Genomic DNA, 23,803 nt, shown 5'->3' with positions numbered 1-23,803 from the left:
ATTCTAACAATTGCTTTGGATATTAAAGTTTTTAGCTATAAAATATATTCCTAAAATATACACAGACTTGAGTGCACCACAATTTGTACAGTAACAAACATAAACCACAAGTACACTCTTAATTGTAAGTCACATGTTTTTTAAGTCCATCTTATGTGTTTAAAATAACATTTTACTTTTTACAGTGTTGATGCACTTGCCAGGAAAATGATTTCCCAAGTTGTATGTCCATAAAAGTTGGAAGGAGAGAATATTATAGAATATGATGAACCATAAAAGGATATAGCTGAGAATCAGCTGAAAGACAACTGTGTGTTACTTCTCTTTCTTATGCACTCTTTTATGCCAGGAAAAAGCCAGTAAGACTTCATTACAATTCTTATCACTACAGTCATTCTTTATTCCCAATTCTGGGAAAGGTTAAACCCATTACAGAGAACTGTAAGGATCTCTCTTACTCCTTTATCACAGTAGAATCTAGTTGATATATTAAATCTTACTGAAGTAGTTGAACATCTGACAAAGGTTATGAATCTTTGTTGTCAAACCATGCTTTTATGGTAGCATTAATTACTGTGGTTGAATCTGACCTTCAGATTAAAAAAATAATTCTCCTGATAAATAGAATGCTTTTTCTTTAATTTTAGATAATTACTACCAGTAAGCCTTTGCACGTGTCTAACATCGCACTTGTACAATGTTCCTCTTAGAATTTCTATCTGTTGCAAAGAAGTAAAAAAGGTAGAGCCACTTGGGTTCAGATCTTTGATTCTTGATATTCAACTGGTATGGTCCTCACTCATTTAAGCTTACCCCGGTGGGGCAAAGGAAAGGCACAAATAAAGTTGGTAGAGCTGCCTCCACTTCAAATTGCACCTCAGGGGTTGGTGTTTGGCAGAGCTGTTTAGACACCACTTGAGTTGTCTGCACCCTATATAAGAGTGCCTGGTTTCAGGTTCTGGCTCTGCCTCTTAGTCTAAATTCCTGCTAATGCACACCCTGGGAGGCAGCAGGCAATGATTCAAGTAGTGAGTCCCTGCCACTAACATCAAAGAGCCAGATTGAGTTCTGGGCTCTAGGTTATTGTGGGCATTTAGAGTGTGAATTAGCACATGGGAGATCTCTCTCTCCCTCTTTATCTCTTTTTGCCTTTCAAATAAATAAAAATAAATACATATTTTTAAAATTTTAAAATAAATATATATTTTTTAAAAAAGGATGTCTTCCAACATTGACCCAATTGATTCCCTAAAATAGATAAGTACTGGGGAGGGATGTATTTTAAAAATTCAGCAAAGCATGTGTATCAAGGCAAGTAATACAGAATCAAAGGATTTATCAGTCATATGCACAACCACCAAGGACTTCATGGTCCCAAGCAGTCTTGCCCTTTTCTAAACTGTAGGTCAGCTGTGCAATGGGAAGCCACCCTCTGTATGAGGGGCCAGAGGACATCATGCTATATGGTCTGCTTCAGGTGCTCAAAAGGCTAGAAAGGATGCATGGCATTGCAAAGAAAACTCTTTACAAACTTCTCCACATGAGTTTAAGGTGCACTAAAAAGAAACAGTTTGGTAAAGACATTAGGAGGCTTAAACTGTCCATTAGTGGTGTGTAGATCTCAATAGTAGATTTGATACTCATTCCATTGGCCCATACTACTGAAAGATGGGTTGCCTTTTCATTAAGATGAAGAATATAACTCTTGAGTACAGATGGTCTAAAACCAGGTTAATAAGCTAAGGACCTATGAACTCTGAAAAAAAGTTTTGCTTTTCTAGGTCTAGCAGTGAAAACTATCAGAGTTCACAACTGGCATGATGTTGATAGATCTAAGGTTATAAATCTGCATGAAGGATCCAAGACCAACGAAGTCTCTAATATATGTCACCTGCTCCTGCCAAGGTACTACCAGAGCTCTGAACACTCCTTATCAGATTAGTAATAACAGTGTGCAGTTCAGGCCTTTTCTTTGCATTTATTACCACCATTTTAAATTTAAGTAATTTTCATCTCAAATTTAGGCAGTGATGGGGTGGACAAAAGCTATACAAACCAAATACATGGGAGAGAGTTGATTAAGGCAATTATCTGAATTATGTTAACACAGCATTAAAGGGGTCATTCAGATAATATTCTGAATTGGTCCCTTTGGGTGTAATTATCTATCCTCATAGATGGAGACCCTTAAGAGTTATGCTTTCTAAATAGGCAGGTTTAAATAATGTTGTTGAAATAACCATTTACTTACCAAATTGCAATTCTAAATTCTAGAGAAAAGTGTAAAATTGTACAGAATCCTCAGAAAAGAGCAAATGCATTCTGACTTGCCAGTTCTCACCCAATCTCACGATCCCCCAGAATATTTTCTTTTCCTCAATGGAATTTTTAAATGTTAGTTTTAGATCACACTTTTATAATTTGGTAGCATTGCAAGGTTCATTAAATACATACATGTAAAACCTTTGGCTTTTTCTCCATTTTCATTAATTTTAAAGAACTGAACAGACTTCTTAACACTTGATTCTGAGGTTCATTCTCCTTCACCAATTGAAAATTGGGCTGTACATTAATTCTGTATAGCCTGTTATTTGGCTAATTAATCAGTTTCATAAAAAAAATTCAGCTGATCTCACTTGGTTTCTATGAAAAAACATGTTTTTTTTAAAAATTATTTTTAAAATGTACTTTAAAGAATACAGCTCAGACCCACTGGCTTTGCCAAGCAATATTAGATCATTCCCTTCTTGCTTCAACACCACCCAATGTGGATCCGCAAGCAGGCTAATATCAGATAACTCATCTAACACTCACATTCTGGAAAGGCATGTTCAGCACGGATCATGACATTAGAGTCAAAGCAAAACAAAGGTTTGATCAAAAACATGGAAAACCAGCAATAGCAAAGAACAATCTTTTATATGGACCCAATTCTTTCTGAAGCAGGAAGTCAATATTATTCTGTAGGGTAAGGAAACTGGGCTATGTGTAGCTTCCTCTGATGGGCATACAATTTCTGAGTTTTACCTTATAATTCTTTCACATACCTGTTGTGACTAAGACACTTTGCCAGCCAAAATCACCCATGTAGTCCACAGTCCCAGTAACAATACAAGCTTCAGGTGTTAGGTTTTAAAATCTACAAAGAAATCACTTTTCATCACTTTCTTATCCCTATTCCAAGTGCCACCTCTAATCCTCTTTAAAAACGACCTCACTGATCCTCATTACACAGGAATGGAAGTTAAAATAACTCCTATAGAAGAAGGTTGGGAACATCTCAAAGATAACAAGACATTTCTGCATTTGCATCCCCTACACCCTTCCTGATCTACTGCCAATACCAAGGTGGTATGTCAGTGTGTGCACTGGGCATGTGTCTTGCCCTGCTCAGTTGGAATCACTTTTGCACAGAATGAGTTTGTTCTTTATGCAGCACAAGCAGATAGCTCCTGAGGGCCTGAAAGTAAGGTGCTGACTACTGTGAAAGACAGGTGAGTTTTGGTGAACAGTGAAGACAGCAGTACCCACTGAATCAGTGTATGTATGTCTTTCTGTCTCTCTCTTCCCATCCTAACCCTTTGGCCATGAGTGTAAGGACTGCTGCCATCCAAGGCATCGGCTTGTTGCCTGGCCTAGAACAAGCAATGCAGCGTACTAGGCACAGCTCCCTACAGTCTAGCTGCAGCTGTACCCAAGGTTTTCTCCAAACAAGGAAAACACCACATAGCCTGGGAGCTTGCCAGAGTCCATCATGACTCAGCCTGCCAAAACGATTGGCTGTCTGGAAATATATTTTAAAAGTTTCATGCTTTGCCTCTCAGCAGAGACTTCAAGAAAACAGGTAACTAAGATAAAGGCAAACCCACAAACAGAAAGTGAAATTACTATCAACAACTGGCTTTGGATTCATTTAGAAAACGGGCATGTGACACTGGCAGATATCTGGCACTAATTTGTAGATTAAATTCATATTTGTCTTATAATGATTTATATAATTTTCTTTTAATAGAAATTTTATCCTAAAGACTTGATTACCATTTCTGAATACAGGAATAGTTTTAAATATAACATTCTTAACAGCCTTCTTTAAAAATATCAACATCCTCAAGCTTCAAAATATTCAAATTAAAAACTCTGTATTTTAGTATTTAGCCAAATCACGGGCAGAAAAATTTAGCAAGAAAATGGATAAGCACCTTGGAGAATTAAATATGAGCCTTATTATGTGATTAATGCTTAATCTATTTTTCACAAAATAGATTACTGACTGATCCCACAATGTTTAGGACCTCCATGTATCCAAAGAATACCCCCATATTCATGTAGAAGAAATCATTTGTACATTGGACTGTCAGAAAAAATTTTGTGATAGAAGTACAAGCTCATGGCCATTAGAGATTAGTCTTCAGTTCTTTAGAAGCATTGCTGTGGCTGGTTGTGGTTTCTCCAGCATCTTACATGGCTTTTCTTCTAAAGAAAAGATACACGAAAAACAAAACCACTTACTGGCTATTGGTTTGTGAAATAAATACATAAATAAATAAACTGCATTGTTATTTTAAAAAATGGGATTTTCTTTTTTCTTTACAAAAATGTCAGGGCAGACTCTCCAGAAGTTCACAACCAGAATTAATTCTGTACAGCGAGAGCATCCTCCTCCACCAAGGACAGTTCCAGGGTGTTTTCATTAGTGCTGGTTTTCATCCTGAAGTTGAAAGAACCGTAGAGTTTGGCAGACTCTTTGGAAGAAGCAAACCTGTTGCGACGATAGAGCTCCCCCTTCCACATAGACATCATCAGCAGACAGGACAGAACGACGCCCCCCAGAGTGAGGAGGCAGAGCCCAGCGATGACACAGCGGTCCAGGTGAGCCCCCAGCCTTGCACTCTCCTTCTCTAAGCGCTCCATCTCCCGGGCTGCCACCGTGTTGGGATCCACAGTCACTTCCCGTGGCACAATGTAAGAGATGATCACCAGCAAGATGCCAGTGACCAAGAACAAGATGGCACTGATAAAACCATAGTCTACAGACTTCCCTGAAGACACAGCTTCCGAACTTGTGTCATCTTCATCTTCAGATATCAGGGATATGGCGGCCTCTTGGGACCAGTCATTTGGATTTCCCCAGCCAAGGTCTCCGGGATGACTACTTCCTTTTGCTGAAGGGGATCTCTGATTCCGCTGCTCCAAGTTGACATTCTCGTCTACGTAAGTAAAAGAAGTTTCTAATTCCTGGCTGCAGCAGTTGCAGACTTTCCGTTCTGTTGCTATTTGGCTGCTCCCCAAGTCAAAAGGTCCTGGTGAGAAAGAGTCTGGCAGGGCAGCACTGTCTTGCTGAGAGGGGGAAGGGGATGCTTGAGAGGGGCTAAGTCTAGACCCTTCCATTCCAGCCGCTCTTGGTGCAGATGTGCAGTGTCTCTGGCAGCAGAGAGCAGCTCTTGTGGCTGCTACATCTGCTGGGTCACCAGGAGGCCCTCCTGAACTCCAGTCCATGGCATTGCTCAGATCTGTCTGGCTGCGCTTCCTAGCAAGGCAGTGGAGCTCCATGGGAGCTAGTCAGACATCCACGGCACCTTCCGGAAGTTCTGCCAATAGCAACACAGTTAGGTAAGAACCTGACAAAAGCTAAGGCTGTACTGACAGGAGTGCTGCTCCCGAGGTTCCTATTTCCTTTGCAGCTACTGCTGTCTGCACCTGAGCCCCAGCTCCTCAAAAGGGCAAAACAAGGGAGCAGATACCTAGAGGTGTGAAAAGGGCAAATCATCTGACTTGTCGTGGGCGTTAACACTGAGAAACTTAGGTCAGCAAAGAAAGGGAACTGGGAGGACACAGCAGTGTCTATGGAGAAAGCACGCTGCCATCACCATGCCAAATTTATCCAAGGACTCACACCTTCCTCTGACAGCATCCTTCAAACGAGAAGGCGGGTTTCCTGCAGAGAGACACAAACGAGAAAGGCAGGCGCCCGTTTTAGCAGAACTGCTAAATTTCTGGAGGACTTGGGGAAGCACAGACTTCTTAACAATTCAATTAGATTGTGTTTACCTTATCTTTACTTGGGAACAGACTGTAATACAGATTAGCTTCAGAGAATCCCCACAAGCGAATGAGTACGTGTTCCCACCAGGTACCACTGGAGCAAAGACTCAGCAATTTGACCAGCCACTTCTTCTAACTTTATATCTCATGCACACATCCAGTGAGCCAAGTCCATGGCCCTGTGTTTCTAAGACCCCATGTGGCTGTCCACGGTGCTTTCAATCTGCCCCATCCACAGGGGCAGTGTGTCCTGGACCTTTGTGGTAATCGTTGTGAAGGACAATGAACCAGCCCACTCCACACGCATGCAGCTGCAAGTGGACCTGAGTTCCTCCCCTCTGTGCAGTTTGCTAGCAAATGTGCACAAAAAATGAACCATCCAGAAATGTTTACACACCCAATCTAGAAGTAAACTGACAAGGAGTCAAATTATAACCCTGTAGAGCCAGAGTTTAGTTGAAGCAAACAGGTGCAAAGCCGTTTCCAAGGTTACCTCTGGAACTTTCTTTCCATGACACTCCCTCACCCCCCACTGCAGCAGGAGTCCTTTCTGGGATAGAACTCTGTGTTGAGCACTAAACCATCTGCTCCTCTTTCTCTGCCTCTGCCATCTTTCCCAGAAATAAAAGTCCACTTTCTACTATCACTATTTGGGGGTTTTAATCAATGGAACCTTACACAGTGCTTTGAAATCCAGGGCAATGATTGATTTTAACCCCTAGCTTGAAGATTTTTATGCTTCAAAACCCACAGCTCCAACAGCTGGTAACAGAGGCACTGGCAGCATGGAGGAAGGCACAGCTTCTGGTCAACCTGACAACTCACTTAAAACACGACATGTTACTGCTCTACATCAATTTGATTTTGGGGGAAAAAAAACAAACACGTTTGCCTTCTGTTATTGGAGTTTCTCGGAACTTAAAACAGCAAAAAGCACCAAGTGCAAGAAAACCACATCTGAACCAGTGCTTTCCTTAGCAAGCGGGCAATCGGCTCCTGAAGGATCCCTGAATGAATGAACCAATAGTAATGGGCTTTACCAATTAGTAAAATGAGAAATCGTCTGGCTGTTCCCTCGGGCACAGGGCGCTCTGATTAACCTTGGGCACGACTGACTCATCACATTAGACTACTTTGGATAAAATCGGTAGGAGACCCTTATGGGGACTTACAGTTTATAACAAAAGGGGAGAAACTGGCGCTTAATTCTTTTCTCCTGCCTCTATCCCTCTTCAAAGGAGAAGAGACTCTGCTTGTTCTATCAGAGACACATTATCTGTACAGTCGATTTCCTTTGCATTCTCGCAAACCAGGGCTTCTAGCCTCATTGGAGCAGGGATAATCCCAGGGGACCAGCTCTTTTCCTTTCTCTCTCTCTCTCCTCTCTCTCTCTCTCTCTCTCTCTCTCTCTCTCTCTCTCTCTCTCTACTCTCTATCTCTCTCTCTCAAATGCAGGTCTGTTTAAAAACCCAGATAACCTCAAAGCCAGGAGATAACACTTTGCCTAGTCTTACGGTCATCAGTGTAAAACAAACAAACAAACAAACAACCCCCCAAAAAACCACATTAATATGTGCACAGGAACGATGTGACACGGGCGAGGCTGGTCTTGGGGAGCCGACCTCGGGATGCGCCCTGCGCCGCAAGCTCGGGCCAGCGGTGTGCCACGAGGGCGCCGCGCCATCAATCAACCCACTCCAGGCGAACTCCGAGCCTACCCAGGCACCGGAGCCAGGCTGTGTCCGCACAGTAACCGCGGCGAAGCAGGCACCTTCGGCGCGGGGTAGGGACCGGAGCCCGTGCTCCGCCAGGCTCCCGGGCTCTCTCCTGCACCGCGCGCCTCCTCCGCACGCGACTCTCCGCCACTCACCTTCTGCCTCTGCCACCCGGAACGTCTGGAGCCCCGCGCGCTCACCCGGGCGCGGCTCCCCGGAAAGTCTCCCAATCCCCAGCCACCGCACTTGTAGCCTCCGCGCGCTCCGCTCCGCCCGGTGGGCAGCGCCTGCCGTGCGGGGCTGGGCGGGGCAGGGCAGGGCGCTCCCTCTTGCTGAGCATCCCGGGAGATGTAGTTCAGGGACGGTGTCTGCATCTCTGGTCTCTGTTTCCTCTCAACCTTCTTGATTTTGTTCTTCCCGCTACACCCACATATTCCACCCTGGCACTTCAGAACATAGCACTGGCTTCTAAACTGAGATTGTCGTCCCGTAGCCTCAGGTGTGGTCACAGGATTGTAGGGTAAGGGCTGGAGGGAAGGAGGGTATATTTAATTCCAATTGCGTGGGAAGCGATTTGCATGTTTTATTTTATTTAATACTAAAACCAAGCCTTCAAAGTGGATTGTAGTAATCGTTATTTTACAGTTGAGGAGACAGGCTCTGAGGGACTAAGTGACTCATCCAAGGTTACAAAACAATGAACGGTAGCTTCTAAAATTGCATCCAAGAATCTGATTCCAAAGTCGTTGTATTTTCCACAAAATCCGGGGAAACACTGCCATTGAGCGTAGGAACAGAGTCCTGTTCACAAGCGTATCCCTGTGTTTACTGGTATCTGTTATCTCTTAAAACATGAATAGTAATGTCTCAAGTCACAATGATTTGCATAAATGGCACTCATTGCCACGCTCTCCTCTAAGCATTTCACATCCATTTGCTCATTTAGTGGTCACAATTGATTTTTAAAGTACGGTAAAGATCTTTATTTCCACAGAAGAAGAAACTAAATTACAAAGACGTAATTTCCCCCAAAGTCACACAAGTATTCAGTCAGGCTTGGATATGAACCCTAAAGATTCTAAGCACTATATTGGGTTAAAAGAATGAATGAGAAAGACCAGAAGGCAAGAAGAGAAGGGATCTGGATTAAAGGAAATCTGGAGATTGAAGCTACTGAGTTATGACTCCCAGGATTGGAAAGCGTAACTTCTTTGGGTCATCATCCTCTTTGACCCAGAGTAGACTCCAGCAGCCAAAAGCTGGAAGGCCAGGTGTGTGTAGTTTGTGACTCTTCCCCAATTTTTAAGTATCTCCTTTTGGGGGATCCCGTGTCATTGATTGTTTCTAAAACAGCAAGTAGAAAATTGGCATATTTATGATATTTTGGTGCTTGTGAGAAGCTCACGCAAAGCTCTGGTTACTTTCTTTCAAGCAATGGATCAGTCTCCTAAAATGATGATTCTATTGGTTTTCCTTTACATTGAATGGAGTCTGTAGTGTCCTTTTGCTGGAGACTTCACAATCCAGCTCTTTGAAAGTCTTTTCCCCCATGATTCTCTTTCAGTCAGTTGGCCCCTTTGTTAATGATCATGACATGTGCATTATGTTTTTTTTTTTTCTCCTTTCCCAACACTGTTCTCCAGTAAGGATATCTTTCCCCAATTTCCCCATCCCACACTACAAGGGGTGCCTTCTGCTGTTACTTCTAGATACTCCAAAAGGAGCAGCAAGAGAAGGCACTTGAGCTCATGTCAGATAAGGAGACACTGCAAGAATTTGGATATTTGGCCAGAATAAGAGACTTCTTAGAGGAAACAAAAAAACTAGCTTCAAATAATTTAAAGTTTGCAAAACAAAAGAATTCTACATCATTGCTAAAATGGGCAAAAATAGAATAAATAGTATTAATAGTATTTATTAGTGCTAATGTATTATCATTTTTAATTCCTAGACTGTATAAGGAAGGTGATATTACTGAACCCGTTTTACATTGTAGAAATTGAGTTTTGAAAATATGTAGTTTCTTTTCCAAAGTCTGAAAACTGATAACTGGAAGAGCCAAGATTCTGATTAGAATCTCTTTGAGGGGCCGGCGCTGTGGTGCAGCGGGTTAAAGTCCTGGCCTGAAGCGCCGGCATCCCATATGGGCACCGGTTCTAGTCCTGCCTGCTCCTCTTCCGATCCAGCTCTCTGCTATGGCCTGGAATAGCAGTGGAGGATGGCCCAAGTGCTTGGGGCCCTATGGGAGACCGGGAAGAAGCTCCTGGCCCCTGGCTTCAGATCGGCGCAGCTCCGGCCTTTGCGGCCATCTGGGGAATGAACCAGTGCCTGGAAGACCTCTCTCTCTGTCTCTACCTCTCTCTGTACCTCTTCCAAATAAATAAAAATAAATTGGAGAAAAAGAATCTCTTTGATTCAAAGCTTGGATTTCTTTGCTGTCATACTTGAGTGAGCAATGCTTCATGATCTTTGTCACAACAAAGCGCAATGAGGTGGATAATATTGATGGTGTTGGAAAAACCACATGAGATTTCTCATGGCCATGGTCCTGGGTTGTTTGAAGCCCTCACCTGTAGTTTACAGGGACTGGAAATTTCTGGATAGCACTACCAGATTTAATTGGGAGATAGATTTTGGACTGAGTTTAAGGAAGGACACATTTTCTAAGAATTTGACATGGGATGTCTCGTGGAAGTGAATTCTTTATTACTGGAGTGGATATTTTTAAAAAGCCATTTGTTAGGAATGGCATAGAAAAGATTCATCTAGAGAGCATCTATGGTTTTCCTGCTGAATGGATTCTATCTTATATCTCTCATGAAAGTCTTTTCTTTCAGTTCAGCCCCCAAATATTCCATCTCCTATGAACTTTGCTAGGAATTGTCAGCCTCAATATTTTTATATTTATCATACATGCACTTGATTTTTTTTGTTGTTTAACTTCTCAGGTACCTAAATCTCTAATGGAAATTGTAAACACCTTAATGTTAGCATCTGTATGTTGAATATCTCATTAGTTCCACAGAAAGGTAAATATTCCTCCCTAGTACAGTAAGGGAAGATGACAAGACGTAACTGAGACTTGAGATGATTATCCATGTTATTCTCTCATTATATATAATGAGAGTGCATATATAAATATGTGATACATACACACACAGCTATATATGGTACAATTAACTGTCTACATACTCTTTGTAGTTAAAAAAGTCAACACTGCTAATGTACTATAACATTTATTTCAAAATTCGTTAGAAATAAATGAAGGTTGACTGAGCTTTTGAAAAGAAAAGCTCTACAAAAATTCCGCTTGCTGGGAAAACATCCTCTCTCTTTCTCCTACAAGTCCACATCTGAAAATTTATCAAGAACCTAGGAGTATGGGCAGGAGGGAGAGTAGAGTGAGAAGTATCACTATATTCCTAAATCTTTTTATATGAAATATATTAGATCTCTATACCTTAAATAAAATTTGAAAAGAATGATGTTGCTATGAATATGATAAAAGAACCTTCTTTTTCAACATCTTCCATTTCTTGATATTCTTCTAATTGCATTCTCATAGCTTAATATACTTCCTTTTATACTGTCATTTTACATGTACAGAATTATTTCATGTATATTATATTTTATACTGCTTTCTATGTGATCTTTTTTATTTATTTGAAAGACAGAGTTACGCAGAGAGAGAAGAGGCAGAGAGAGAGAGAAGTCTTCCATCCGATGGTTCACTCCCCAATTGGCCACAATGGCTAGAGCTGCACCAATCTGAAGCCAGGGGCCCAAGGATGTGGGCCGTCTTCTACTGCTTCCCCAGGCCATAGAAGATAGCTGGATAGGAAGTGGAGCAACTGGGTCTCAAACCAGCGCTTCAAGCCAGGGCATTAACCCACTGCGTCACAACACTGGCCCTTTTATGTGATCTTTTGTCCTAGATTAAATGTAGGCTCTGGAGCTGGCATTGTGGCATAGTGGAGAAAGCAGCTGTCTGCAATGCTGGTGTACCATAGGGGATGCCAGTTCAAATCCCAGCTGCTCCATTTCCAATCCAGCTACCTGCTAATGCCTGGGAAAAATAGCAGAATATAGTCCAAGTGTTTGGGCCCTTGCACCCACATGGGAGATCTGGGTGAACACACTCATGGATCCTGGCTTTGGCCTGGCCTACTGCTGACTGTTATGGCCATCTGGGAAGTATACCACCAGATGGAAGATTCTCTCTCTCTCTCTCTCTCTCTCTCTCTCTGTCTGTCTTTCCCTCTCTCCATCTGTAACTCCAACTTTCAAGTAAATACATAAATCTTTAAGAAAAATAGGCTTCTTGAAAACCAATATATTCTGTTATTTGAAGCTATCTATAGATATCAGCAAAAAGTTTCTCAACATATACTTGTGAAACAGTTGACAGTAGTGAAATGATGATACAAAAATAATGATTTTGATTTGAAATAAACTTTCCTGTGTCTCATATTTCATTTTCATGGTTGCACATATTTTCTGGCATGGAAGGGGCATTCATTGCACTGTTAGCCAGTGGAAAATAGATTCAGAGCAGTAGATTGCCACGCGAATCAAGGGTACTGCAGGGAGTTTTAGCAACCAGTGTTTTAGAATAATTACTGGGAACATTTTTTCTCTGTTGAACAATAATAATAAGGGCTAATTGTAAATAAATATCCTTAGTAAATGTAGTGTTACCATGAAAAGATGGGTCTAGGGAAATAAGAAAGGCATTTTTAAAGTAGACTAGATAGATGATGAGTCATTTAATGGGGAAAGTACCAGGAATATGAATTATTTGGCACCCTAATCAGGGGCTTCTAAACTTTAGAAGAAATGAAGGAAAAAACCTATGTTCTGAAGTAATGAAGAACTTGTTTATTCACAAGATGCTAGGAACCAAAAAAAGTAATATTAAATTTAAAAGCTTTCTTTTTATTAAGGATGCTTGCAGTGGAAAAGCAGATATTTTGCTTAAATGAACAAAGAAACTGGATACAGACAATAAGGTTACAAAGAAGACCTTGGCCAAATTTAGGACAGGAGCTTTTCCTAAAGGAGACTGTACCCCCTAACCAATCTACATGATTTATGTCGAGCGAATACAGATACCAATGAAAGTCAGATATTTTTATTCAAAAATACAAAATCTGTTGAACACTGTGTGGATCAAAAAGTTATAGCTATGAGAAATATTTGTTCCAGGAAATAGCAGACTAGGTAAATTAGACTCATCCATTGTTGAGTATAATTAGAAAATTTGGAGCAAATATATAAAAATCATTATAGGACAGAAAAACTTTACTGGGATTCCAAAAATAGAAGGATCTCACAAAGTGAGGGATATTGAGAAAATATGTGTGGGGGCTAAGAACAAGCATTAATAGTTAATTTATAGCTACATAAATAATGAGAGTAGTGCTAGAGACTTCTCTAACTCTAGAGATATGTGTTCTCCAGGTAGCTATTTCAGGGGAAACAAGGCCTAGGATCTTAGACATTTCTAGCTTAAAAAAGCTGGAGATACCAGAGCTTATTTGGCTTTGGAGATATATATTTATATTCAAAAAACCTAGTGGAAGAACCCAGGATGCTTGTGTCTATGAAACAAAATTTTTCTTTCTTTTTAAGGGGAGAGGAAATCATTTTCTCTTGCTTCAGTACAAAAGCTGACAAAATTAATTCTTCTTTATTTTTCACCTGTGATAAAGAACTCAAAATTTGTATGCAGAAGACATCTGGTCTCTCATTGCATCACCCCAGGGTAAAATTGAGTTTAGACAACCATACAGTAATTATTTGCCTTTTAATTACATAATGATAATCTGTCTCTGATCCAAATAGCATATACACATTAGGACAAAATTAGCAAGTATGGAAAATATGAAGATTTGAGAAAGTTATTTATATTTCTGCTTTTCCTGAATTATGCAGGAGATTCTGAAACATTGGGCTTCACTTTTGTATGTTAACAGCTAGAGTGAAACAGGTTTTATGCTCTATAGCAGGAACAAACACTCTTTGGATTTCATTAGTTCTCTTCCTTATCGTGTGTCAGATTCAGTTCTCCTACCTGCTTAGCTATTGTAGATGTTTGATTTGCTACTTGTGTCTTAAAAGTAAATCTCCAGAAAGATGCACCTCACATCAGGTGTAATGAGAATTAACAGCTGGCAGCTTCTGTCTACTAGTAATATATCTATAGAAAATTCTGCAATTATCTTGTATGTGCTGTGCCATTTCTAATCTATTGTTTAGTGCTTTTCTTCCACTTTCTCTCCTGCTCTCCCTGCTTCCCTACTTACATATCTATTTATTTAATTCAGCCCTCTTGGTTTGGGATTTTTGACATATGCTCTGTATTTTGAATACCCTTTCATTAACTTGTTTAAATGATGACTCACTTTTCACCTCTTGACTTGGCATTTTGAGGAACAGGACCACTCTCTGATGTTATAATATCTTGGTCTTCTTTTCACTAAAAAAAAAAAAAAAGTGTTTCAATCCTTTAACTCTCTTCTTGTCTTTCATTATCTCTGTTTCTTGAGATGTTATCCAGTTTATTGAACCATCACAGCACCAAACTTTGAATAATTCACTCAAGAAATATTAACTGTCAACAGATTCTTTGCCAAGTGCTAGAGGTACAACTGTGAATTGAATGACATATCCCCACTTTCAGGGATCTTACAGTCTTTGGAAGGGATGTTAACTTATCAGGCAAGTCTAACACCATTTAATCCGTATTATGAAAGGTAAATGGCAATATAATGGAAACATATGTGAAGAGCACTTAATTCAGAACAGAGGGGTCAAAGTAGATTCCCAGATGATATAATAAATAAGGGAGACAAATATGGAAAGTAGCCATTAGAATAAGACAAGATCAAGATGAACAGCAAGAGGCAATTCAGAAATGAATTATTGGAACTCATAAAAGTTCAGTATGTGTGTCTGCAGTATGAAGTGTGAGGAGAGGAATGTTAAGTAATGACAGTGGAAATATCAGAGGAGAATAGATCATCTTTGGGCTTCTAAGTAAGGTTATGGTGTGGGGATTTTGCCAAGGACAGTTTTCAAACAGAAATATAAGATCATATTTGAATTTTGACAAGATCACCCAACTTTCACCAAATAGTTCATGATAAGTACCTAAGCAATCAAATTTAAATGTAAAGATACAGTAAATTAGAAGAAAAAGATGTATCCTGCAAATATCAATCAAAAATAAACTGTACTGGCTGTATTAAAGTGGGCTGCAAGCCAAAGAATATTACCAGGCTAAAGAGAAAAAATGACAATGAAAGAGTCAGTATACCAAGAAGATACAATAATCCTATCAATGTATTCCCTCCATCGCTGTGTGACATTTTCCAGTTCTGATAAACAGAATGCATGTGTGTTAATTTCCAGGCGGAGGTAATCATTTGTCTGATGTTCTGCCTTTGTTCTCTTTGTATGGTCTTCTAATTCTATGTGATGCTCAAATGACCTTGAAGTTACAATATGGAAGTAGCTTGAATTATGGGATCACAACAGAGAGTCACCTGATTCACATAAGATTCAGACGTGAAGCATAAAGCTAACTTCTACTGAGGCAGTGTTAGTCTCAGATGGCCCAAAAGTCAGCCTTCTTACCTTCGTGGCAGGAGGCACAGAGGGAGCTCAGAAATGAACAGAAATTATCTGCTTACCTATCTGTTAGTAGCATAAGCAATTATTGTGTTTTGCCTTTTGTAAAAATTAAACAGTCTATATATTTAACTTCAGATTTTTCATATCATTATCATTACTAATCTTTTGAGTTATGTTATTTAAAATCCACACAGGTTTATCTTTTTTTTTTGGTTGAAGTCTTTTTTAAAAATTTTTATTTAATGAATATAAATTTCCAAAGTACAGCTTATGGATTACAATGGCTTCCCCCACCCATAACTTCTCTCCCACCCACAACCCTCCCCCCTCCCGATTCCTCTCCCCTTCCATTCACATCAAGATTCATTTTCAATTCTCTTTATATACAGAAGATCAGTTTAGTATATATTAAGTAAAGATTTCAACAGTTTGCCCCCACATAGCAACACAAAGTGAAAAAATACTGTTGGAGTACTAGTTATAGCATTAAATAACAGTGTACAGCACATTAAAGACAGAGATCCTACATGATTTTTTTAAAAATTAGTTAATTTTCTATGCAATTTCCAATTTAACACCAGGTATTTTTTTCATTTTTAATTATCTTTATATACAGAAGATCGATTCAGTATATACTAAGTAAAGATTTCATCAGTTTGCACCCACACAGAAACACAAAGTATAAAAGTACTGTTTTAGTACTAGTTATAGCATCACTTCACATTGGACAACACATTAAGGACAGATCCCACATGAGAAGTAAGTACACAGTGACTCCTGCTGTTTACTTAACAATTTGACACTCTTGTTTATGGAGTCAGTAATCTCCCTAGGCTCTAGTCATGGATTGCCAAGGCTATGGAAGCCTTTAGGGTTCGCTGACTTTGATCTTATTCTGACAGGGTCATAGTCAAAGTGGAAGTTCTCTCCTCCCTTCAGAGAAAGGTACCTCCTTGTTTGATGGTCCTTTTCTTTTCACTGGGATCTCACTTGCAGAGATTTTTTTTTTTTTTGCAGGGTGTCTTGGCTTTCCATGCCTAAAATACTTGCATGGGCTCTTCAGCCAGATCCGAATGCCTTAAGGGCTGATTCTGAGGCCAGAGTGTTGTTTAGGACATCTGCCATTCTATGAGTCTGCTATGTATCCCGCTTTCCATGTTGGATCGTTCTCTCCTTTTTGATTCTATCAGTTAGTATTAGCAGACACTTGTCTTGTTTGTGTGATCCCTTTGACTCTTAGACCTATCAGAGTCATCAATTGTGAACTGAAATTGATCACTTGAACTAGTGAGATGGCATTGGTACATGCCACCTTGATGGGATTGTATTGGAATTCCCTGGCACATTACTAACTCCATCATTTGGAACATTTCCTCCCTCTCTTTTTCCCACACTTATATTTAACAGGGATCACTTTTCAGTTAAAATTTGAACACCTAAGAATAATTGTCTGTTAATTACAGAGTTCAACCACTAGTACTAGAACAACAACAACAACAACAACAACAAATACTAAAAAGGATAAAGTATTACATTGTACATCAACAGTCAGGAAAGAGCTGATCAGGTCACTGTTTCTTATAGTGTCCATTTCACTTCAACAGGTTTCCCCTTTGGTGCTCAGTTAGTTGTCACTGATCAGAGAAAACAAATGATATTTGTCTCTTTGGGACTGGCTTAGATCACTCAGCATGATGCTTTCCAGATTCCTCCATCTTGTTGCAAATGACCGGATTTCATTGTTTTTGACTGCTGTATAGTATTCTATAGAGTACATGTCCCATAATTTCTTTATCCAGTCTACTGTTGATGGGCATTTGGGTTGGTTCCAGGTCTTAGTTATTGTGAATTGAGCTGCAATAAACATTAATGTGCAGACAGCTTTTTTGTTTGCCAATTTAATTTCCTTTGGGTAAATTCCGAGGAGTGGGATGGCTGGGTTGGATGGTAGGGTTATATTCAGGTTTCTGAGGAATCTCCAGACTGACTTCCATAGTGGCTTCACCAGTTTGCAATCCCACCAACAGTGGGTTAGTGTCCCTTTTTCCCCACATCCTCTCCAGCATCTGTTGTTGGTAGATTTCTGAATGTGAGCCATTCTCACAGGGGTGAGGTGAAACCTCATTGTGGTTTTGATTTGCATTTCCCTGATTGCTAGTGATCTTGAACATTTTTTCATGTGTCTGTTGGCCATTTGGATTTCCTCTTTCGAAAAATGTCTATTGAGGTCCTTGACCCATCTCTTAAGTGGGTTGTTTGTTTTGTTGTTGTGGAGTTTCTTGATTTCTTTGTAGATTCTGGTTATCAACCCTTTATCTGTAGCATAGTTTGCATATATTTTTTCCCATTCTTTCGGTTGCCTATTCACTTTCCTGACTGTTTCTTTTGCAGTACAGAAACTTCTCAATTTGATGCAATCCCAAATATTAATTTTGGTTTTGACTGCCTGTGCTTCTGGGGTATTTTCCAAGAAGTCTTTCCCAGTACCTATATCTTGCAGGGTTTCTCCAATACTCTCTAATAATTTGATGGTTCTGGGTCGTAGATTTAAGTCTTTAATCCATGTTGAGTGAATTTTTGTGTAAGGTGGAAGGTATGGGTCTTGCTTCATGATTCTGCATGTGGAAATCCAATTTTTTCCAGCACCATTTATTGTATAGACTATCCTTATTCCAGGGATTGGTTTTGGATCCTTGATCAAATATAAGTTGGCTGTAGATGTTTGGATTGATTTCTGGTGTTTCTATTCTGTTCCATTGGTCTATCCATCTGTTTCTGTACCCGTACCATGCTGTTTTGATAACAACTGCCCTGTAGTATGTCCTGAAATCTGGTATTGTGATGCCTCCGGCTTTGTTTTTGTTGTACAAGATTGCTTTGGCTATTCGAGGCCTCCTGTGTCTCCATATGAATTTCAGCATCATTTTTTCCAGATCTGAGAAGAATGTCTTCGGTATCTTCATTGGTATTGCATTGAATCTGTAAATTGCTTTTGGGAGAATAGACATTTCGATTATATTGATTCTTCCAATCCATGAGCATGGAATATTTCTCCATTTTTTGGTATCCTCTTCTATTTCTTTCTCTAAAGTTTTGTAGTTTTCATCGTAGAGATCTTTAACGTCCTTGGTTAAGTTTATTCCAAGGTATTTGATTGTTTTTGTTGCTATTGTGAATGGGATTGATCTTAGAAGTTTTTCCTCAGCCATGGCATTGCCTGTGCATACAAAGGATGTTGATTTTTGTGCATTGATTTTATATCCTGCTACTTTGCCAAACTCTTCGATGAGTTCCAATAGTCTCTTAGCAGAGTTCTTTGGATCCCCTAAATAAAGAATCATATCATCTGCAAAGAGGGATAGTTTGACTTATTCCTTCCCCATTTGTATCCCTTTATTTCTTTCATTTGCCTAGTAGCTCTGGCTAAAACTTCCAGAACTATATTGAATAGCAGTGGTGAGAGTGGGCATCCCTGTCTGGTACCAGATCTCAGTGGAAATGCTTCCAACTTTTCCCCATTTAATAGGATGTTGGCCATGGGTTTTTCATAAATTGCTTTGATTGTATTGAGGAATGTTCCTTCTATACCCAGTTTGCTTAGAGTCTTTATCATGAAAGGGTGTTGTATTTTATCAAATGCTTTCTCTGCGTCTATTGAGAGAATCATATGGTTTTTCTTCTGCAGTCTGTTAATGGCATGTATCACATTGATTGTTTTGTGAACATTGAACCATCCCTATATACCAGGGATAAATCCCACTTGGTCTGGGTGGATGATGTTTCTAATGTGATGTTGCATTCTATTGGCCAGAATTTTATTGAGGATTTTTGCATCTATGTTCATCAGGAATATTGGTCTGTAATTTTCTTTCAATGCTGCATCTTTTTCCGGCTTAGAAATGAAGGTGATGCTGGCTTCATAGAAAGAATTTGGGAGGATTCCCTCTTTTTCGATTGTTCTGAATAGTTTGAGAAGAATTGGAGTTAGTTCTTCTTTAAATGTCAGGTAGAATTCAGCCGTGAATCCATCTAGTCCTGGGCTTTTCTTTGTTGGGAGGGCCTTTATTACTGTTTCAATTTCTTTCTCAGTTATGGGTCTGTTTAGGTTTTCTATACCATCCTGGCTCAATTTAGTTAGGTTGTGTGTGTCCTGGAATCTGTCCATTTCTGATAGATTTCCCTGTTTGCTGGCATACAAGCCCTTGTAGTAATTTCTGATGATTCTTTTTATTTCTGTGGTGTCTGTTGTTACATTTCCTTTTTCATCTCTGATTGTATTGGTTTGGGTCTTTTCTCTTCTTTTTTTTAGTTAGTTTGGCCAATGGGGTATCAGTTTTGTTTATTTTTTCAAAAAACCAGCTCCTCTTTTGGCTGATTTTTTGTAATTTTTTTTGGATTCAATCATGTTAATTTCTACTCTGATTTTAATTATTTCTCTTCTCCTACTACATTTGGGTATGGTTTGCTGCAGATTTTCTAGATCCTTGAGATGACTTGAAAGCTCATCTATTTGGTGCCTCTCCAATTTCTTGATGTAGGCAACTATTGATATAAATTTCCCTCTTAACACTGCTTTTGTTGTATCCCACAGGTTTTGGTATGTTGTGCTGTTATCCTCATTTACTTCCAGAAAGTTTTTGATTTCTCTTTTAATTTCTTCTATGATCCATTGGTCATTCAGGAGCATGTTGTTCAATCTCCATGTGTTTGCATATGCTCTATGGATTCCTGAGTTGCTAATTTCCAATTTCATTCCTTTGTGGTCTGAGAAGCTGCATGGTATGATTCTAATTCTTTTGAATTTGCTGAGACTTGCTTTATGGCCTAGTATGTGGTGAATCCTAGAGAAGGTTCCATGTACTGCTGAGAAGAATGTAAATTCTTTATGTGTGGGATGGAAAGTTCTTTAGATATCTGTTAGATCCATTTGAGCTATAGTGTCATTTAAATCTACTGTCTCCTTGTTGATCTTCTGTCCTGTTGATCTGTCTATCTCTGAGAGTGGAGTATTGAAGTCCCCAGTACTATTGTATTGGGGTCTAAGTCTCCCTTTAAGTCCCTTAACAAGTCTTTTAAATAAGCTGGTGCCCTGTAATTAGGTGCATATACATTGATAATATCTTCCTGTTGAATGGATCCCTTAATCATTATATAGTGCCCCTCTTTGTCTCTCCTGACAGTTTTTGTGGTAAAGTTTATGTTGTCCGATATTAAGATGGCTACGCCCACTCTTTTTTTCATTTCTGTTGGCATGGTATATCTTTTTCCAGTCTTTCACTTTCAGTCTGTATGCATCATTGTTGGAAAGATGTGTTTCTTGTAAACAGCAAAAAGATGGGTTTTGTTCCTTAACCCAATCAGCCAGTCGGTGTCTTTTAACTGGATAGTTCAGGCCATTAACATTCACTGTGACTATTGAGAAGGAGTAAGTTTGCCCTGCCATTTGCCAAAGATATTTTCTAATATATGCTTTGAGCTTCCTGTGATCTTTTGCTGTGAGCTTTCCTTCCTTTACCTTCTTTCATATTGATGACCGTGTTTCCGTGTTTCTGTGTGTAACACATCTTTAAGCATCTTTTGCAGGGCTGGATTAGTGGTGACAAATTCTTTCAATTTCTGTTTGCTGTGAAATGTCTTTATTTTGCCTTCATTCACAAATGAGAGCTTTGCAGGATATAATATTCTGGGCTGGCAGTTTTTCTCTCTTAGTACCTGGGCTATATCTCGTCATTCCCTCCTAGCTTGTAGGTTTTCTGGTGAGAAGTCAGCTGTGAGTCTAATTGGAGATCCTCTGAGAGTAATATGACGTTTCTCTCTTGCGCATTTTAGGATCTTTTCTTTATGTTTTACTGTGGTGAGTTTGATTACGACGTGTCGTGGTGAGGATCTCTTTTGGTCATGTTTATTAAGGGTTCTATGAGCTTCCTGTACTAGCATGTCTCTGTCCTTCTCCAAACCTGGGAAATTTTCTGCTAGTGTCTCACTAAAAAGGCCTTCTAATCCTTTCTCCCTCTCCATGCCTTCAGGAACTCCTAGAACCCGAATGTTAGGTTTTTTAATAGTATCCTGTAGATTCCCGATATATTTTTTAGATTTCTGATTTCCTCTTCTTTTCTTTGGTTTGCCTGTTTCCTTTCCTGTTCTCTGTCTTCTAATTCTGATATTCTCTCTTCTGCTTCGCCCATTCTGTTTTTAAGGCTGTCTAATGTGTTTGTCATTTGATCTATTGAGTTCTTCATTTCATTGTGGTTTTTTGTCACTATCACATTTTCATGTTCTACTAGTTGTTTCATTTCATTTTGATTCCTCCTTAATATTTCATTTTCACGAGAGAGATTTTCTATCTTGTCCATTAAGGATTTCTGTAGTTCAAGAATTTGTTTTTGAGAACTTCTTAATGTTCTTATCAATTTTTTGAGATCCGCTTCTTGCATTTCTTCGATCTCATCATCTTCATAATCTTGAATTGGGGTGTCTTTTTCATTTGGGGGCGTCATAGTGTCTTCCTTGTTCTTGTTACCTCGGTTTTTGCGTTTGTTGTTTGGCATTTTGGAGATAATTTATGGTTTTTTTGCTGCGGTGTTTTTTTCTCGTTATATTGTGCCTCTAGATTAAGTGGGCTGTCTGCTTTGATGGATCCTTAGAGGCTGTGATGGGTGTGGCCAGAGAGCTCTGTTTGATTCTTCAGGTATAACGGTGTGGCAAAGGTGACTCACCCAGACTGTTCTCTCCCTTGTTCGTGCACTCTTTTTTTTTTCTTTTTCTTTCTTTCTTTTTTTTTCTTTTACTTTCTTTCTTTCTTCTTTTTTGACTCAGTTGGGAAGTAATTCCGCACAGCTGAGTGGAATTAAGGGTAGTTGAAATCTGGCCTCTGTGGGTATTCGTTTGATCTACCCTTGGGACCACACAAAGAGTTTATGAATCCAGCCCTCAATGTGTTCTCAAATTTCTCCACAGTCCCAAGCTTACCGAGTTTGTGTACTCGGTGTGTTCGCTCGGCCCCCCTCGGATTTTCAGTCTCAGATCGTTAGCTCCACTTACTTTCACTAGATTCTAACCTCCTGTTATTTCTCCCTACCAGAGTCAAGTTTTTCTGCTTGGCTACTTGCAGTTGCCGCTTTACATGTGTAAAATGGCGCCTGCCCTTTGTCTTGCTCGGCTTTGTAAGGTGAGTGCAGAGAGAGGCTAGTGTCCATGCTGGTTCCCCTTATTTATTTGTTTTTTTCATTTTCTCTCCTCCAGTCAGCCTGGTGGACTTTCCCCAGCGGGGCTTCAGGCCTCATTCTGCCTTTCCCCACCAATGTCTCGGGTTTTTGTGGTTTTTGTCTTACCTCCCGTTCCTGCGCTGGCGAGATTCTGTGGCTTGGCTCCCACGGCTGGGCTTCCACGTGGTGGGCTCCCTGTAGGTCCTGTGTGTCACATCCACTAGATCCGGAAGCGTTTCCTCTGCAGTTTTTTTCTTGAGTCTTTTCCTGAGGCTACAGTAACTCCACTTTTATTAAACTATCTTTTCACGGACTATCAGTGCACGCCCTCACTATCCGCCATCTTGGCTCTGCCCCCCTGATTTATCTTTACCTTGGACTTTCCTCTTCTCATCCCCACTTTTTCCTTTATTATAAAATAGATGCATTTGAAAAGTGTAATAAAACTGTTTCATTGTTTTGAATTTATATCAGAGGAACAACTAAGTTGGATTTCTATAAATGCATAAACATGTTTCGAGTAGTATTTCCTCCAATATGTTTTGCATATAAATATTAACTTCATGGGTTATTTCTAAGTAATCCTAGAGCAAAGGGTTCCACATTTTAAAACTTCAACAGGTTTCATTAATGTACAGTGTCTGAGATCCATTAATTTACTAATGTATGATTTGAGATTCTAAGGGCAAGACATGGTTTTAAATTTTCACAACTTTGCAGGGTTACAAATCCTTTATTTATTTACTAAATATCCCATGGGAATTGTGTTGGGGTATACTGCTCTGAAAGAATGACATTCTACTTTAGTCATGTCAAATAAGACCAATTTATATGATTCTTATTTTTATGCCCCTGTATTATGCTACCATATTATGTTTTCTGTTCGCTGCTGTTTTATTAGAGGCCTTCCATTAACAGGTTGTGACTGTGCTTTATTGGAGTTTTCCTTTTTTTTCTTGATCTTTTGACTTTTTAAGTGTTTACTTATTTTTATTTATCTGAAAGGCAAAGAAAGAGAGACAGAGACAAAGAAAGAGAGAAATCTTCCATCTGCTGGTTCACCTCTCAAATGTCCCCAACAGCCCAGGCTGGGCCAGGCTGAAGCCAGGAGCCCTGTGCTCCATCCAAGTCTCCTGTGTGGGTGGGAGGGGCCTGAGTACCCGAGTCATCACCTTCTCCCTCCCAGGATGTATTTGCAGGAAGCAG

At 39.7% G+C, this 23,803-nt stretch overlaps 1 protein-coding gene across 1 annotated transcript; it reads right to left on the bottom strand.

Annotated features, from left to right (window-relative positions):
• Nucleotides 1–4,090: 4,090 nt before the first annotated feature.
• TMEM74 (transmembrane protein 74) lies at nucleotides 4,091–7,962 on the bottom strand. Its single transcript, XM_062189476.1, has 2 exons — nucleotides 7,913–7,962; nucleotides 4,091–5,588 (listed from the first exon to the last, which is right to left on the bottom strand). Exon 2 carries the CDS (start codon nucleotides 5,548–5,550, stop codon nucleotides 4,633–4,635), a length of 918 nt encoding a protein of 305 aa, XP_062045460.1. The 5' UTR covers nucleotides 5,551–5,588; nucleotides 7,913–7,962; the 3' UTR covers nucleotides 4,091–4,632.
• Nucleotides 7,963–23,803: the final 15,841 nt, after the last annotated feature.

Source organism: Lepus europaeus, chromosome 4, assembly GCF_033115175.1.
Source record: "Lepus europaeus isolate LE1 chromosome 4, mLepTim1.pri, whole genome shotgun sequence".
NCBI classification, from domain to species: domain Eukaryota; kingdom Metazoa; phylum Chordata; class Mammalia; order Lagomorpha; family Leporidae; genus Lepus; species Lepus europaeus.
The sequence above is the reverse complement of the archived record's forward strand: the minus strand, read 5'-3'. Positions and strand labels throughout refer to the sequence as shown.

Excerpts from the sequence above, each read along its gene's own strand:
- TMEM74 (XM_062189476.1), bottom strand. The coding sequence starts at position 5,550 with ATGGAGCTCCACTGCCTTGCTAGGAAGCGCAGCCAGACAGATCTGAGC.